Here is an 18,348-nt window from a genome sequence, read left to right as displayed (position 1 = left end):
GTCCGGTGCCTCCAGTTCCGGCACCACGCACCAGGCCTACAGTGCGTCTCAGCCGGCCAGAGTCTGCCGTCTGCCCAACGGCGCATGAACTGCCTGTCTGCCATGAGCCTGCAAAGCTGCCCGTCTGCCATGAGCCTACAGAGCCTTCCGCCAGACAGGAGCAGCCAAAGCCTTCCGCCAGACAGGAGCAGTCTGAGCCATCCGTCTCCGCAGCGCCATCTGAGCCATCCGTCTCCGCAGCGCCGTCTGAGCCATCCGTCTCCGCAGCGCCGTCTGAGCCATCCGTCTCCCCAGCGCCGTCTGAGCCATCCGTCTCCCCAGCGCCGTCTGAGCCATCCGTCTCCCCAGCGCCGTCTGAGCCATCCGTCTCCCCAGCGCCGTCTGAGCCATCCGTCTCCCCAGCGCCGTCTGAGCCATCCGTCTCCCCAGCGCCGTCTGAGCCATCCGTCTCCCCAGCGCCGTCTGAGCCATCCGTCTCCCCAGCGCCGTCTGAGCCATCCGTCTCCCCAGCGCCGTCTGAGCCATCCGTCTCCCCAGCGCCGTCTGAGCCATCCGTCTCCCCAGCGCCGTCTGAGCCATCCGTCAGTCCCGAGCCATTAGAGCCGCCCGTCTGTCCCGAGCCGCTAGAGCCAGTCGTCAGTCAGGATCCGCCAGAGCCGCCAACCAGACAGGATCCGCCAGAGCCGCCAACCAGACAGGATCCGCCAGAGCCGCCAACCAGACAGGATCCGCCAGAGCCGCCAACCAGACAGGATCCGCCAGAGCCGCCAACCAGACAGGATCCGCCAGAGCCGCCAACCAGACAGGATCCGCCAGAGCCGCCAACCAGACAGGATCCGCCAGAGCCGCCAACCAGACAGGATCCGCCAGAGCCGCCAACCAGACAGGATCCGCCAGAGCCGCCAACCAGACAGGATCCGCCAGAGCCGCCAACCAGACAGGATCCGCCAGAGCCGCCAACCAGACAGGATCTGCCAGAGCCGCCAACCAGACAGGATCTGCCAGAGCCGCCAACCAGACAGGATCTGCCAGAGCCGTCAGTGAGCCATGAGCGTCCAGAGCCGTCAGTGAGCCATGAGCGTCCAGAGCAGTCAGCCAGCCATGAGCGTCCAGAGCCGTCAGCCAGCCATGAGCGTCCAGAGCCGTCAGCCAGACATGAGCGTCCAGAGCCGTCAGCCAGCCATGAGCGTCCAGAGCCGTCAGCCAGCCATGAGCGTCCAGAGCCGTCAGCCAGTCATGAGCTGTCCCTCAGCCCAGAGCGGCTATTTATTCAGAACTGCCCCTCAGTCCAGAGCTGTCTCTCTGTCCAGACCCTCCCCTAGACTTTGTGCTGGTGCGCCCGGAGTTCGCACCTTATGGGGGGGGTTATGTCACGTTCCTGACCTATTTATGTTAGTTTGTTGTATATGTTAGTTTGTTGTATGTGTTAGTTGGTCAGGACGTGAGTTTGGGTGGGCATTCTATGTTTTCTGTTTCTATGTTGGTTTATGGGTTGCCTGGTATGGCTCTTAATTAGAGGCAGGTGTTTGGCGTTCCTCTAATTGAGAGTCATATTTAGGTAGGTTGTTTCACAGTGTTCGTTGTCTCCTGTGTCTGTGTCTTCGCACCATACGGGACTGTTCGGTTTGTTTTGTACATCATCCTTTTGTGTAGTCTATTTTTCCCTGTTCGTGCGTTCTTCGTGTTTATGTGAGTTCGTAGTCCAGGTCTGTCTACACCGTTTGTTGTTTTGTTAGTTTATAGTCGAGTTCGTGTTTTCGTGTTTTCTTTAAATAAATTATGTGTTCACAACCCGCTGCGCCTTGGTTCCATCACTACTCCTCCTTTTCGGTTGAAGAGGAGGAGGACCACTGTTACACTACATCTTGATTTACTCAGTTTATCATCAGAGATTTACCATTAAAATACATGATTACCATTGTGATGTTGTGTAGTTAGATTGGTAAAAACAAAGTCAAATTTATTGTATGATAGTATAATTTATTAATTAGTGCATACATGGCAGTAACTGAAAAATATAATGATATTGAAATCAAACAATCTGGCTGGATCAAGTGCCATTCTGTGACTTTGGCTAAAATGCCTTCTTTGTTTGCCTTGCTATCGTTTTGGTATAGTTTTGTTATGGAGTATCGTGATGGTATCAAGTATCATGATACTAAACCTGGTCTCGGTATCAAAGTAAAAAATATGGTATCGTGACAACACTAGTTCAACTATAAAATCTTTGTCTATTTATTGATGCTACCTGTCAACCCTTTTCATTATTTTGTCTCCAACACATTGTGATTATGTAATAATATATTTTAACAACAAATTCTAAATGAAAGCTTCATAAGTAAATTATACATTTCAAGCAATTTTGACATACCAAAAGACCAGTAGGGCTATGCTAGTAATTGTTGCTTGATGCCCCGTTGTTGGCGAGCTTGCAAAGTAAACAGTTAATATTCTTGATCACCAAACAATTTTTGGAGCTGCATATTTATGGCAATCCTCTCTCCCTACAATTTGACGTTTGCACTGCACCCGATCCTATAGCTGTACAAAAAATCAACAATCTGTTCGCTAGCTCACCCGACCTGTGTTGATTGACAGTTTGCTGGTTCAATCAGAGGGCTGAGTGTGCGTTTCCATAGCAAATCTATTGCATGTTTTTTTTTTTTGCATGTGCGATGCTGTGGCATCTGTCTCTGGCTGAATGTAGAGTAAACCACGGAGACTCTGTGCCACAAAATGAGTGACAAAATGTAACAAAGTCATCAGTCTCAAGTCAAAGTCGAGTCCCGAGTCTTGAGGCTCCAACTCCACGTCAAGTCTCAAGTTATTTGATATTATACAGGGGGAGAGGCAATTTATCCATGGCCTGTATGTGGGCTATTCCCCCTTGCCCAAGGAGAAGGATGTCAGTCTCCACCGCGACCGGGGAAAATAAACACACTGCGTGTGGAGAAGACAGCCGGAGTGGACAGGCACAACAACCTGTATCAGCACCTGAGGTTTTTTAGAAACCCGGTGGAGAGGTGGTCTCCCACTGAGAGCCTCTTTTAAATTTCCCGCAGGCAAGCTCCCGCTCCCAGCACCGCCCGACTCACCCCCCCCCCCCCATGCCTGGCTAACACAAATACACAAAAACACCAGGGACATCTTTGTATGAACACAGAGGCAAAGACCTATGTACGCTGCTGAACGCAAGCACCTCGTGAAGCACAAACACACATAGAAACAAACGGTCAGCACAGACTCCTGTGTGACAGTCCCCTATTGGTAGGAAGACCACGCTGCTCTTTAACAGCATGCATACCAAGTGCAGCTACATCAAACAGCTATATATAGACAAGATGGCCTCCTTAAAACTTTATCTGTAAGTCTGAGTCAGTGAGCTACTGCTGTCTGTCTGTAGACATCATGATAAACCTGCAGGTGTGTTGCTATCTATCATCTCCACCCTCCCTCTGGCACAACCAATACATACCTATACTTAGACCTTGAGCTACAAGGAAGTGTTTACAATTGAGCCTGCATTCCAAGCAATGAGAATACAGAGAATACAGCACGCACACACACACACACACACACAGATATAGATACACAGACACACACGCTCAAAATATGGCATAAGCTGTCCAGAACGCCGCAGCCCGTCTGGTGTTCAACTTTCCCAAGTTCTCTCACGTCACCCCGCTCCTCCGCTCTCTCCACTGGCTTCCAGTTGAAGCTCGCATCCGCTACAAGACCATGGTGCTTGCCTACGGAGCTGTGAGGGGAACGGCACCTCAGTACCTTCAGGCTCTGATCAGGCCCTACACCCAAACAAGGGCACTGCGTTCATCCACCTCTGGCCTGCTCGCCTCCCTACCTCTGAGGAAGTACAGTTCCCGCTCAGCCCAGTCAAAACTGTTCGCTGCTCTGGCACCCCAATGGTGGAACAAACTCCCTCACGACGCCAGGTCAGCGGAGTCAATCACCACCTTCCGGAGACACCTGAAACCCCACCTCTTTAAGGAATACCTAGGATAGGATAAAGTAATCCTTCTAACCCCCTCCCCCCCTTAAAAGAGTTAGATGCACTATTGTAAAGTGGTTGTTCCACTGGATATCATAAGGTGAATGCACCAATTTGTAAGTCGCTCTGGATAAGAGCGTCTGCTAAATGACTTAAATGTAAATGTAAATAAGCAGGGACATGAGGTGTCAGGTGAAAGAGGATCAATGACAAATGACAGGCAAACACAACAGGTACAGGAATGATGGTTTATGGGTAAACTACTAAACAGCAAAGTTTACTACAGAGCAGACTTTGGTTCAAATACAGGCAGGTCCATAATTATTGACACCATTGATAAAGATGAGCAAATAAAAGACTTTATAAAATAAATAATACAAATACTGAGCTATATTGTATGCTAAAAAGAATTGGGAAATAATATTATTTTATACTAATACAATTGCTCAGGAAACAATAGTTTGTTTAACAAGTAATAACGGAAATCTAAAAGATACGGGTCAAAATGATTGGCACCCCTGTTTTTAGAACTCCTAGTACCCTGCCCTGGCGAGGAAAACCACACTAAGCCTTTTTCTCAAATGTTTTATGAGATTGGAGAACAAGTTGGAAGGGATCTTAGACCATTCCTCCATACAGAATCTTTCCTGATCCTTGATATCATTGTCTGCTCTAATGGACTGCCCTCTTCAATTCAAACCACAGGTTTTCAATGGGGTTCAAGTCCGGAGACTGATGGCCATTGCAAAATGTTGATTTTGTGGTCAATAAAGCATTTATTTTTTTATTAGTGATTGGGAATATTGTCACAAGTGTCAGCCTCCTGGCAATAGCCAACCATGTTTTTGAAGGCTAGGCCAATTTACCAGACACGGGATAGAGTTTACAAGCCTAACATGCAAGGTTACCTGAAGGCCAATTTCTTGGCCACATCTACAGTGCCTTCGGAAAATACTCAGACCCTTTACTCAGTACTTTCTTGAAGTCTTATTGGGTATGACGCTAAAAGCTTGGCACACCTGTATTTGCATTCTTCTCTGCAGATCCTCTCAAGCTCTGCCAGGTTGAATGTGGAGCGTTGCTGCACAACTATTTTCAGGTCTCTCCAGAGATGTTTGATCGGGTTCAAGTCCGGACTCTGGCTGGGACACTCAGAGACGTGTTCTGAAGCCACTCCTGCGTTGTCTTGGCTGTGTGCTTAAGTTCGTTGTCCTGTTGGAAGGTGAACCTTCACCTCAGTCTGAGGTCCTGAGCATGTTTTCGTCAAGGATCTTTGTACTTTGCTCCATTCAGCTTTGCCTCGATCCTGACTAGTCTCCCAGTCTCTGCCGCTGAACAACATCCCCACAGCATGATGCTGCCACCACGCTTCACCGTATGGATGGTGCCAGGTTTCCTCTAGACGTAAAGCTTGGCATTCAGGCCAAAGAGTTCAATCTTGGTGTCATCAGTCCAGAGAATCTTGTTTATCATGGTCTGAGAGTCTTAAGGTGCCTTTTGGCAAACTCCAAGTGGGCTATCATGTGCCTTTTACTGAGGAGTGGCTTCCGTCTGGTCACTCTACCATAAAATGTCTGATTGGTAGAGTGCTACAGAGATGGTTGTCCTTCTGGAAGGCTCTCCCATCTCCACAGAGGAACTCTGGAGCTCTGTCAGAGTGACTATCGGGATCTTAGCCACCTCGCTGACCAAGACCCTTCGTCCCCGATTGCTCAGTTTGGCCGGGCAGCCAGCTCTAGGAAGAATCTTGGTGGTTCCAAGCATCTTCCATTTACGAATGATGGAGGCCACTGTGTTCTTGGGGACCTTCAATGCTGCAGACAGTTTTTGGTACCCTTCCCCAGATCTGTGCCTCGACACAATCCTGTCTCGAAGCTCTACGGACAATTACTTCAACCTCATGGCTTGGTTTTTGATCTGACATGCACTGTCAACTGTGGGACCTTGTATAGACAGGTGTGTGCTTTTCCAAATCATGTCCAATCAATTGAATTGACCAATAAAGTTGTAGAAACATCTCAAGGATGATCAATGGAAACAGGATGCACCTGTGCTCAATTTCGAGTATCATAGCAAAGGGTCTGAATACTTATGTAAATAAAGGTATTTCTGTTTTTTATTTGTCATGAATTTGCAAAAATTACTTATGTAAAGATGGTATCACTTTTTTATTTTTAATACATTTGGAAAAAAAATCTAAAAACCTGTTTTCGCTTTGCCATTATGGAGTATTGTGTGTAGACTGCTAAGGATTTTTTAAGCCCTTTTAGAATAAGGCTGTAACGTAACAAAATGTGGGAAAAATCAAGGGGTCTGAATACTTCCCGAAGGCACTGTAAGTGTTAAATGCTTGTAAAAGTGTGTGTGTTGTACATGCATGCATGTGTGCGTGCATGTGCGTGAGAGAACTATCAGGGCTGCCCTCCCTTTTCCTCTGGGTTTTCACATCCAGTGAACGTCTGTGTCTCTTTCTGTAATACCTTTTTGGACACTAGTCTAAGGCCAGATGCGTCTAATGGCTCAGCCTTTAAAGCCCTGGCTGAATGCTGTGGATTTCATGCCTTACTGCAGATACTCCCTCTAACATGATAAGGGAAGTGACAGCAGCTTGAGGGAAAGAAGCAATAAGTAAAATTAACATAAATTCAGATGGTAATGTATTCTGCAGCTGGGGCTGACTTGCTGTGTAAAAGAGACACTTATTTTTGCCAAAGATTTCATTTTGAAAAGAGCAAAGAGGAAAGATTGCAAAAAGGTTTGCATAGACTGCAAGAATAATGAACATATATTAGTCAGGATATTTCAGAGGATTTAAAGAGTTGTGGTATTAAGTTTCAATACGCACACACACAATTTCCCTATTGGCATTTCATTACACAAGATAAGCATTAAGAAAAATGACAATCTGAGCTATTTTGCCTTATCTGTAATTAGATTTAAGACAGAGGGTCAAATCTACTTACATCCCAGCTGACACAAGATTAAATGTAAAGAAACAAAATGCAGCTACAGTTAAATTAATTAACCGCTACGTTTAAGATTAATCAGAATTCAAATGTAATTACTTCAGGCCCAATTCACCAGACCTTCTCTGCTTCCTTGTAGAGAATAATGAGTGTGAGGGGTAATTAGTGCCACAGAATTACCCAGAGTCATTTGAATTTGTATTGGGATATTGAATTTGAATGTATTTTGTTTCTTTGTAATGCACCAATTTAAATCATTGAATTCAGAAATTGATTTTGTATTTAATGAATACTGCATTCAGTTTTAAAATGATATTTCAATTGTATTGAATCTTCACATTAAATATTTACATATTCAGTTTCAATATGGTAGATGTTGCATTCATTGTCCGTGTATCAAGTTCAAACTATAATTTCACGTTTATCAAAGTTTCAGATATTCAACATCTCAGATGCATTTAGATTCAATTTTAAAATGCATTTCTTTAAATTCAGATTCAAATCCAGAGACAACATCCTGGTACTTTGCCAGCCAGGAAAAGTAGAGGAGAACAGATAGAATCAAAAGCTCTCTGTGGTAAACAGTATCTTCTGGTGGTTTCTGAAGCCAGTAGGCAGGTTTCCATTGATCTAGGTGTGTTTGACAAAAGCAATCGTGCCCAAAAAATTTGAGAGACACGTGTAATGGAAATAGAGATATTGGAGAAATGATCTAAAGATTGACAACATTTGGATTCATTCGTCAGGGGTGTATAACTTTCTATATTGCGACAAATGATGGAAACTGTGATTTTGAAATAAATGATGATTGTCAAATCATTTTGAAGGCACCGTGTAACTATAAAGTTCCACTCACAATTCATTCTAAATGCCTCTCTCTTGCAAAATCAATTTTTTCCAACTGTAAAATGTTTCTTTGCAGGACAAGGATTGTCCTGACTTTCAAGAATGCCTGAATTGCTTCGACTTGATTTTCTGGTTGGCTGGAAAGTTTCACTATCCAAGTTGCACGGGCCATGGAGATACGTTGGCACATGAGAATAATTAGAATATGGCGAATATTAGTCAATTATTGCATTCTATCCATCCTGGCTTTCGCGTGCTACCCGAGACGTGAAACAGATAGGCGTTATAGCCTGTTTGCCCTCCCACCTATTTATTAATGCACAATTTGCCTAAATTGGTAACGGAATCACTTCAACCACTACAAATGTATTCTACACTAGTTAAATCATTACGTCCAGCTAGCAGGCAACTGTCGCATCTATTATTTATGCAAAACTTTGTAAATATTGACAAATGAATAAATAAAATCCCTGGGCAAGTTCATGGAAACATAGCCCATGTGGCATGCTGAATCCATTTTCTTCCTATGAATTTGACTATAGCGTTTGAATCGTTTTGGCTATAACCTTTTATGACCCCATTACTGAAAGCTAAGGTGCTCTGGAACATGGTTGTGCCTTCTGTTCCCCTCTATAATTATCACAGGCTACGCAGGACACGTTAGAAGGGAGTGTCACAGAAACCGTAATTTGGCCTCCATTAGAATATAGTTGAATAGCCCTGAATAGCCCTAAGGCTAGACTTTCCACTCCCTATTTAATCTTGCTCTTGTGACTGACTGGGTTCGAACCAGGTCTCCTGCATGTCACAAGATTGTGTTAGCCCACTTAGCTTATGCCTGTGGGGAGGAGTTCAGGAAGTGTATGTAAAGGACGACACTTTGTTCCCCCAGGGGAACAGAAGACACGTCCATGTTTCAGATCGTCTTAGCTTTCAGGAATGGGGTCATAATAGTTTATAGCCGAAACGGTTCAAATGCTAGAGCCAAATTCAACAGGACAAAATTAATTCAACATGCCACACTTGGTTTCAGAAACTGCCAGAAGCTACTGTTTACCACAGAGAGCGTTTGATTGTATCTGTCCTCCTTCACCTTTCCTGGCTGGCAAAGTACCAGGATGGTGTCTGGTTTTGAATCTGAATTTAGAGAACTGCATTTAAAAACTGAATCTGAATGCATCTGAGAAATCGAGTATATGAAACTTTGATACACTTGAAATTATAGTTTGTCAACTTGATACACAGACAATTATGACCCCATCTACCATATTGACACTGAATATATAAATATTTAATTTGAATATTCAATTACATCGAAATAGAATTTTAAAACTGAAGGCAATATTCATTCATTTCAGTTTCAAATCATGAAATACAAGTTCAATTCATGAATCAAATTATTACATTTGTGCATTACAAATGAAAAAAGAGTGAATTCAAATTCAATATCCCAATACCAATTCAAAATGATGGAATTCAAATACAAATTTCTGTTGACACAGTCGCACACACAGTCGCACACACAGAGCAGATAGAGAGCAGAGGGAGTCAGAGCGCCGACTGCATTACCTTTCCGAAGCTTCCCTTCCCAATGGCCCGGAGAATCTGGAAGTGGTCGAAGGTTACTGGGAAAACAAAGAAAACAAATCTGTCAGTGACACAGATCGGACGGGCAAACAGATGGTGATAAGTTGTTATTGTTGGTGTCATACAATAGTAGCATCAAACATTTTGACAGCAGTTTAAGGGACAACTTGGGACAGCAGTAACAGGGAAAAGGTTATTACAGGTTATTATTACAGAAACGTATACAGACAATAAGCTCCATTTCTAAAGACTGGCTTGAGCCTTTTAGGATCTCATAGTATGCTATTATACAGTAGATACAGTAGAATATAATCCATTACTGTGAAATAATGAGCTTTTTGTAACACTGGTAATTTAAATTGTGAATGTGGATCATTTGCAAAGCTCACAAATGATTAGAGGGTATCATCCCGATTGCAGATCATCAGTAATAAAACGATCATGCCGCTGCGTCGTTGACAATTGAAAAGAAACAGTGTAGCTGAAAACCACTCATTTGCAATTGGTGTATCTGATTGGAATGTCATGAGCAGCAGGTTGGCGTTTTCCGGCATGAATTTTGTTCTGGTAGCAGCTATGCAGAGTGGTCACTATCTAGCACACCACAAAGTAATCAAATCTTAATTTAAACCTAACCCTAATGCCTAAACTTAACCTTAAATTAAGACCAAAAAACACATTTTTGTTTTCATGAATTATTTCAATATTGCCAATTTTTTTATTTGCAGCTGGCCTCTCTAAGGGAAAATCTCTCAGTTCTGCCTCCAGGATAAGACTCTTGACATTAATAGTCAACCCGCTTGTTATGATGGGTAAGGACCATGGGGGGCAGGAGAAGGGAACCTCTGCTGCCCTGTCGGAGTGCGTGTCGTGTGGGTGTCATGAGGGCTTCCGCTGGCCTCACCCTGTGGCGTGTGTGTGTATGTGTGCCAGGCTGGAGCTTCCCTGGGCAGACGGCTTCTTATTAACTTACTCCACGCTATGCCATCCACCAGACCAGACCTTGGCACACAGGCCGTTACTGAGAGGCCACTGCAGAGGCGCCACACAAAAGGCATCAGGTCTGGTTTGCATGTTTTGCTCTGGAAGACGAGCTAATCCTCCCTGGATTCTTCCGGTTCAACATTTTGTACATAGCTAATCTTTTAATATGGCAGGGCTTTGATGGAACCACAGCAGATGAACGCGGGGACAGTGGAGAAGATGGGGGAAACACTGTGACTGTACTTGTGTAATGTAACTAGATGATTTAAATGGATAGGTGCAAAGAAACGTCAACAGACAGGACCAAATCCATGTTGTTGTTATACAGGGATCAACCTACATTGCAGCATTTATGCAGCATAAACATCTTTCTATCCCAGGTCAAATAATGTTGCAGAATAGTTTGGGGCTCTGCGAAGTGGGTTCGGGAGCAATATTTGTGTAAACAAATACGCAACATAAAGAGGAAACACTATGACAGATTTGATTCAATCCAGTTTCCAGTCTCAGATAGCCTACAGGGAAAAACATCCTATCCACACCAGTGAGTTGGATTGCTATAGCAGAATATTCTCTAGGCTACAATAAGTCTCTGTGTGTATTGAGATTGCCTGTCATACACGAGTCTAACAAAATGCTGGGTATGATGGAGGTCCGAAAGGGGAAAATATACAGCATATTGCATTATGCCACCTCAACCTTCCCATCCATCTCATCAATCTGGATCTTCCTTAGAAAGAGTGAATCATTGTAAGATGGGAAACATACAAAACGGCCCCTGCCTCTGCCCAAGCATCAGCTCATAGTAAGCCTGGGAATCAGGCCATTCTTTTGAATTAGGGTCAAGTAGAAAAGGCCTGGGGCCTCATTTATAAACGTTGCGTACATGCAAAAAATGCCCTTAAACATGCGTGCACCAGTTCACGCAAAACTTGGCATTTAGAAACTCAACTTGACGTGAGAATGTACTTGGCTTCCTGTAAACCTTAGGCCATGCGTATGCAGTTTCTAGTAGTTGAAGTCTTGCATTACAAGCAGGAAAGTAACCAAAGCTTTTTCTGCAAATGGGGGATTAAATTAACAGGTGAATATAATGAAGAAAAATGCAACAATTAATGCAACAACAACATGCAACAATTTCAAAGATTTTACTGAGTTACAGTTCATATGAAGAAATCAGTCAATTGAAATACATTAATTAGGCCCTAATCTATGAATTTCACATGACTGGAATTTTTTTAATTTTATTTAACTACGCAAGTCAGTTAAGAAAAAAATATTATGTACAATGACAGCCTACCCCGGCCAAACCCTCCCCTAACCCGGACGACGCTGGGCCAATTGTGCGCCGTACTATGGACTCCCGATCACAGCCGGTTGTGATACAGCCCAGAATCGAACCAGGGTCTGTAGTAATGCCTCTAGCACTGAGATGCATCACAATGGGTCTCAGGATCTCGTCACGGTATTTCTGTGCATTCAAATTGCCATCGATAAAATGCAATTGTGTTCGTAGCTTATTAGCGAGAAGAGTGAATTTTTTCTATCTTTGCATCTCTTAATAGGCATAGAAAATGTAACTATTTATCCCAACAGCAAGCCTTGGGTTTCCAAATCATTGAAGGGCGTATTGTGTAAAAAGAATACTGCTTTCTTTGAGGGCAATGTCACTGCTAAAATGCAATCTAGAATTGAGGTGAGATCAGAAATCAAGAAGGCCAAACTGAAATATAACGAGAATATTGAGGTGAACTCAGTAGCAACAATCTTAGGGCTGCCTGGAATGGAATGATTACTATGGTTGGGCTACAAGACAAGGGAAACAAGATGATACAGGTTGATCGTTTTAACTCAAACAAAGGACTGGCTGATGAGCTAAATGGTTTTAATCTCAGATTTGACAATCAGAACTTTAGTGGAGAAATTACTGGAGATGCGTATTAGGACAATTGCTACTCCCAAGATGGAATTTAGCATCCAGAGTGTCACCAGCCTATTCAGACCGACCAAATTTTAAAAATCCCAGGACCAGACAACATTAGTGGACAGGTACAGAACAACTCAGTGTGCAGAACAACTCAGTGACATTTTATATCACATTTTCATGCTGTCACTCCAGCTGCAGAAGGTGCCTAAACTCTGAAAGCCTGTTACTGTTGTTCTTATGGCAAAATGTAAATCCCCCAAGGTGCTAAATGACTTTAGGCCAGTGGCACTGACATCCTTGGTGATGAAATCATTTGAGAAGCTAATCAAGACGGATGTACTGTGTCAGATTGAGAATTCCCTGGACCCCCTGCAGTTTGCTTACAGGGCCAAGCGGGAGGTGGAGGACGCCACTCTAACCCTACTCAACTTCCTCTACAAGCACCAGGAAGGCCCAAAAACCCATGCGAGGCTTCTGTTCATCGACTTATTGTCGGCCTTCAATACTATTCCAGCCTCACATGCTAGCAGAGAAGCTCCTCTCCCACTTAAAGCCGGACGTGAGCATTGTGGGCTGGATAGTGGACTTCCTTACCGACCGGTCCCAACAAGTGCGAGTAAAATGGCGTCATGTCAAAGCAGCTCTGCTCCCCCACCGGATCCCCACGAGGTTGTGTGCTCTCTCTACTCCTGTACATACTATACACTAATGACTGTCGCAGCGAATATAAAAACAGGCACATCAAGTTTGCTGATGACTCTGTCATCGTCAGTCTACCACAGGATGGAGAGTCTGAGCATGGGCCTGTGGTAGATGACTTTGTGTCATGGTGTGAGAACGGCTTCCTCCAACTGAATGTCTCCCAAACTGAAGATATGGCCATTGACTTTAGATTGCAGCCACTGAACCCCACACCCACTGTGGTTATGGGAAATGACTGGTCAGTACTTACAAGTACATGGGAAATGACTGGTCAGTACTGACAAGTACATGGGAAATGTGCTGGACAACAAGCTGACGTTTGAGGAGAACACAGATGCCATCTGTAAAATGGTACAGCAGCAGCTATCTTTTTTTTTTTTTTAAAGCTGAACACTTTGTTATATTGAATCCCTATTGATGTTCTCGGTGGTGGCCTGGTCTGGCAATCTTAATGTTTGCAACAAAAATAGGTTGGACAGGGTGATTAAGGTGGTCAGCAAAGTCATCGGGGTGCAACAGGCACAGGTCTTAGTGACATTCAGAACACAAGAGCTAACAGTATCCTAGACTGTCTTGACCACTCCCTCTTTGACGATTGTGCGCTTCTCCCCTCAGGTTTGTCATTATAAACTTCCCAAACTCAACAGCAACAAATACAAGACCTCTTATCCTACAGGCCATAAACTTTCTGAAGCTGCACATGAAAGGAAATGTATATTTATTGCTGCACTTTTGCACAATGATACTCCTTTTTACTGCTTTTAATGTTGTTGTTTTTTAAATAGTTGAACCCTGACTGCACAACAAATTTTACTTGGCTCATCGCGCTCTAGCGACTCCTTGTGGCGGGCCGGACCCCTGCAGGCTGACCCTATCGTCAGTTGAACAATGTTTCCTCCAACACATTGGTGCAGCTGGCTTCCGGGTTAAGTGAGCGGGTGATAAGAAGCGCGGCTTGGCGGGGCATGTTTCTGAGGACGCATGACTCAACCTTCGCCTGTCCCGAGCCCGTTGGGGAGTTGCAGCGATGTGACAAGATCACAAAAGGGGGGTAAAATTATGCTTTGGAGACAAAACTTTGAATAAAATCAAATTATATTCCATGTATACATGGTGTTGAAATTACCAATGTAACAATGGACTAACCGGTGCCCCCGCACATTGACTCTGCACCGGTACCCCCTGTATATAGCCTCACTATTGTTATTTTACTGCTGCTCTTTAATTATTTCTTACTTTATTTCTTTTTTTGTTGGTATTTTTTTTTAACTGCATTGTTGGTTAGGGCTTGTAAGTAAGTATTTCAATGTAAGGTCTACTCCTGTTGTATTCGGCAAATGTGACAAATACAATTATTTGATCTGTATATGTTAATGGCCTTTTACATTGTAGAACCAGTTTAATGGTTGTAACTGCCAATTGGGTAAATGTATGGTCCTCGGGGAGTCCAAGTGGTCAAGTGGTCCAAGCGCTTATTAAATGTGGGCCTACCGGTTTGAGCTCCTGTTAGACAGATTTGATTTGGCTTTCTCAAGGGGAGTCTGTACAGTCGTGCCCTCTGACGATGTCCATTCAAATAGGACAGGTTAGGGCTGATCAAGGCTTTTTCTTTTAGGATATTGCCCGTGCATATTTGGATAAATCTACTTGTATATTTCGTATGATGGCGCTTTCACCATTGGATCACCAAGACCTGTAAATAAATCTACACTCTGAGCAAGTCAACCTGCCTTGCCTTCTGCTGATTTCATGCCCTTATGGCCCTATTTTACAATTACATAGGCTGTCTGGTAGCCTCAATAAATAAACAAAGATTTGTAGTTGAACAAGTTGTAGCATGTATAGATTTATCTTTTATTTGACTTGAAAACTTGCGATTCGACCATTTGGCTCTTAGAATGCACGACTTGGACTCGAGTCTTGAACCGTTCTACTTGAGACTCGGACCTTGTGACTTGCATAATAGTGACTTGGTCCCACCTGTGGTATCTGGTGTGACCACCATTTGCCTCATGCAGCACAACACATCTCCGTCGCATCGAGTTGATCAGGCTGTTGATTATGGCCTGCGGAATGTTGGCCTGCGGAATGTTGTCCCACTCCTCTTCAATGGCTGTGCGAAGTTGCTGGATATAGGGTGGGAACTGGAACACGCTGTCGTACTCGTTGATCCAGAGCATCCCAAACATGCTCAATGGGTGACATGTCTGGTGAGTATGTACGCCATGGAAGAACTGGGCCATTTTAAGCTTCCAGGAATTGTGTACAGATCCTTGCGACATGGGGCCGTACATTATCATGCTGAAACATGAGGTGATGGCGGATGAATGCCATGACAGTGGGCCTCAGGATCTCGTCACGGTATCTCTGTGCATTCAAATTGCCATCGACAAAATGCAATTGTGTTCGTTGTCCGTAGTTTATGCCTGCCCATACCATAACCCCACCGCCACTATGGGGCACTCTATTCACAATGATGACATCAGCAAACTGCTCTCCCACACGCCATCTACCCGGTACAGTTGAAACCGGGATTCATCCATGAAGAGCACACTTCCCCAGCGTGCCAGCGGCCATTGAAGGTGAGCATTTGCCAACTAAAGTCGGTTACGACACCAATCTGCAGTCAGGTCAAGACCCTGGTGAGGACAACGAGCACACAGATATGCTTCTCTGAGATGGTTTCTGACAGTTTGTGCAGAAATTCCTTGGTTGTGCAAACCCACAGTTTCATCAGCTGTCTGGATGTCTCAGACAATCCCACAGGTGAAGAAGCCAGATGTGGAGGTCCTGGGCTGGTGTCGTTACATGTGGTCTGCGGTTGTGAGGCCGGTTGGACGTACTGCCAAATTCTCTGAAACGATGTTGTAGGCAGAGAAATTAACATTACATTCTCTAGCAACAGCTCTGGTGGACATTCCTGCAGTCAGCATGCCAATTGGATGCTCCCTCAAAACTTGAGACATCTGTGGGATTGTGTTGTGTGACAAGACTGCACATTTTAGAGTGGCCTTTTATTGTCCCCAGCACAAGGTGCACCTGGGTAATTATCATGCCATTTAATCAGCTTCTTGATATGCCACAACTGTCAGGTGATTGGATTATCTTGACAAAGGATAAATGTTCACGTAAACGTTAATGTAAACAAATTTGTGAACAGAATTTAAGAGAAATAAACTAGTATGAAATATTTCTGGGATCTTTTATTTCAGCTCATGAAACACTTTATATGATGCGTTTACATTTTTGTTCAGTGTAACAATTAAATAGACATACTAGGACAATGTTTAAAAATTCGCAGGCAGTGCAGCATATTTAGATTCGGGGAAAAAGTTTATGCAAAACTTTGAATTCAAACGATCTGTTTACAGGTTCACAACAATTTGCAATTTGCAACAACAAACTGCAAATGTCACTGTAAAAGTTAAAAACATTCTGCCAACAAGTCCAGAGACATTTGATCAAGTTCGACATTGCTATTTCCTTTAAAAAAAAAGGCCTTTACCTAAATCCAATACTTCCAAAGTATACAGCAAATAAGGGCATTATTGTCACCTTAAAAAGGTAAATAATGGGTATTTTTCAGGCAGAGTGTTAATGCTCGTTCACACCTGCAGTTTCAGGATGGGTCTGATATTATAACTGGAAACATGCTTATGTATGGCGTGCACAAGTTTATAAAACTAAATATTTATGTACACAACCAGTCTTTTCAGAAATGACGCAAGCCAATATTTTGGGTGAAATGTACGCAAAGTTATTTTTTATTTAACTTTATTTATACAGATTAGTCTCATTGAGAAAAACATCTATTTTTCAAGAGAGACCTGGTCCAACCAAGACAGCAGCAGGGGGGAACAATGTTTGAGACAAATATCAGGCATACTGTAACTGTCACGTCTAATCCCGCTCCGCTGGTCTACTAACCACCAGTCCTGGCAACCCATCATTATGCACATCTGGCAACCATCATTACGCAAACCTGTGCCCCATCATGAGGCACACACCTGTACTTCATCCCTCCCTGATTACTTAACCTTTATCTAGCAATCACCAAAGGGAAGCAACAGGGATTTATTTTTTGTTTATCTTCTCTTTCTGGTGACGTCGGGTCCAAGTGCTGCTTCCGAAGCAACCGGGGATGCCTCAGCCGGATCGGCAGGCTCCCCGCGCCTCTGCCGGCAGGCTCCCCGCGCCTCTGCCGGCAGGCTCCCCGCGCCTCTGCCGGCAGGCTCCCCGCGCCTCTGCCGGCAGGCTCCCCGCGCCTCTGCCTGCCGGCTCAAGCGCCTCGGCCGAAGCAACCGAGGATGTCTCAGCAGGGTCCCTGCGCCTCAGCCGGCTCGTCAGGCTCCCGCACCTCAGCCGGCTCCCGCGCATCGGCTGGCTCGTCGGGCTCCCGCGCATCGGCCGAAGCAACCGGGGACGCCTCGGCCGAAGCAACCGGGGACGCCTCGGCCGAAGCAACCGGGGACGCCTCGGCCGAAGCAACCGGGGACGTCTCGGCCGGTTCCCCGCACCTCGGCCGAAAGAACAGGGGACGCCTCGGCTGGCTCCTCTCGGCTCCCTTCATCTCCCTTCGGCTCTACAGGTTCCCGCGCCTCAGCAGAGGCGACCGACCCACTCCTGGTCCTCGGGACCGTCCCTCTGGTCGGCATTGTCCGGGGGCTGGAGCTGCGCGACAGGGAGGGAGGACAGTCATGTTTACTCCCGCTCCCCCTCTACGGCGCTTGACGTCGCCAGTTGTCTTATTATTATGCACACCTGCCACCATCGTTACATGCACTTGCGTATAATGAGATTCACCTGGACTCCATCACTTCCTGATTACCTCCCCTATATATATGTCACTCCCTTTGGTTCTTTCCCCAGGCATTATTGATTCTGTTCCTGTGTTTTATGTCTGTACGCTGCTCGTTTTTCTTGTTTTGTTCCATGTAAGTTTATTTATTAAATTATTCACTCCCTGTACTTGCTTCCCGATTATTAGCGTACGGGTTAAAGTTCCTATTAAACTCAACGACTGCACCTTCTTCCTGACTCCCTGCATCTCCGTTACAGTAACAACTTACAGACATAGACACACCATAAAAATAAATCACAGACACATACATTTCAATTACAGAAACATACATGTGTCATATGATATATTTTTTATCTATGTATCACCACATCATGACCTAATGACAATCACACTCCTCAGTAACATGTGAGTCAACCAAACTTTTCAACTCCAAAGAAACAAGATCCTGGAGTTTCAAGCTGGTCTGGAGAGAATTCCAAGACCACCGAGCTGAGTTACTAAAACACTTTTTGCCATGACCCATTCTGAT

At 44.6% G+C, this 18,348-nt stretch overlaps 1 protein-coding gene across 1 annotated transcript in view; it reads right to left on the bottom strand.

Moving 5' to 3' along the window:
• Nucleotides 1-18,348, bottom strand: part of LOC129836173 (serine/threonine-protein kinase 32C-like) — a 162,989-nt gene that overhangs the window by 96,397 nt on the left and 48,244 nt on the right. The window contains exon 2 of the mRNA XM_055902023.1: nt 9,388-9,443. Within this exon, the coding sequence (XP_055757998.1) occupies nt 9,388-9,443 (56 nt within the window). The remainder of the gene's footprint in view (nt 1-9,387; nt 9,444-18,348) is intronic.

The sequence above is a fragment of the Salvelinus fontinalis genome, chromosome 37 (assembly GCF_029448725.1).
Source record: "Salvelinus fontinalis isolate EN_2023a chromosome 37, ASM2944872v1, whole genome shotgun sequence".
NCBI lineage: Eukaryota > Metazoa > Chordata > Actinopteri > Salmoniformes > Salmonidae > Salvelinus > Salvelinus fontinalis.
This window is presented reverse-complemented; position numbering and strand designations above follow the sequence as displayed.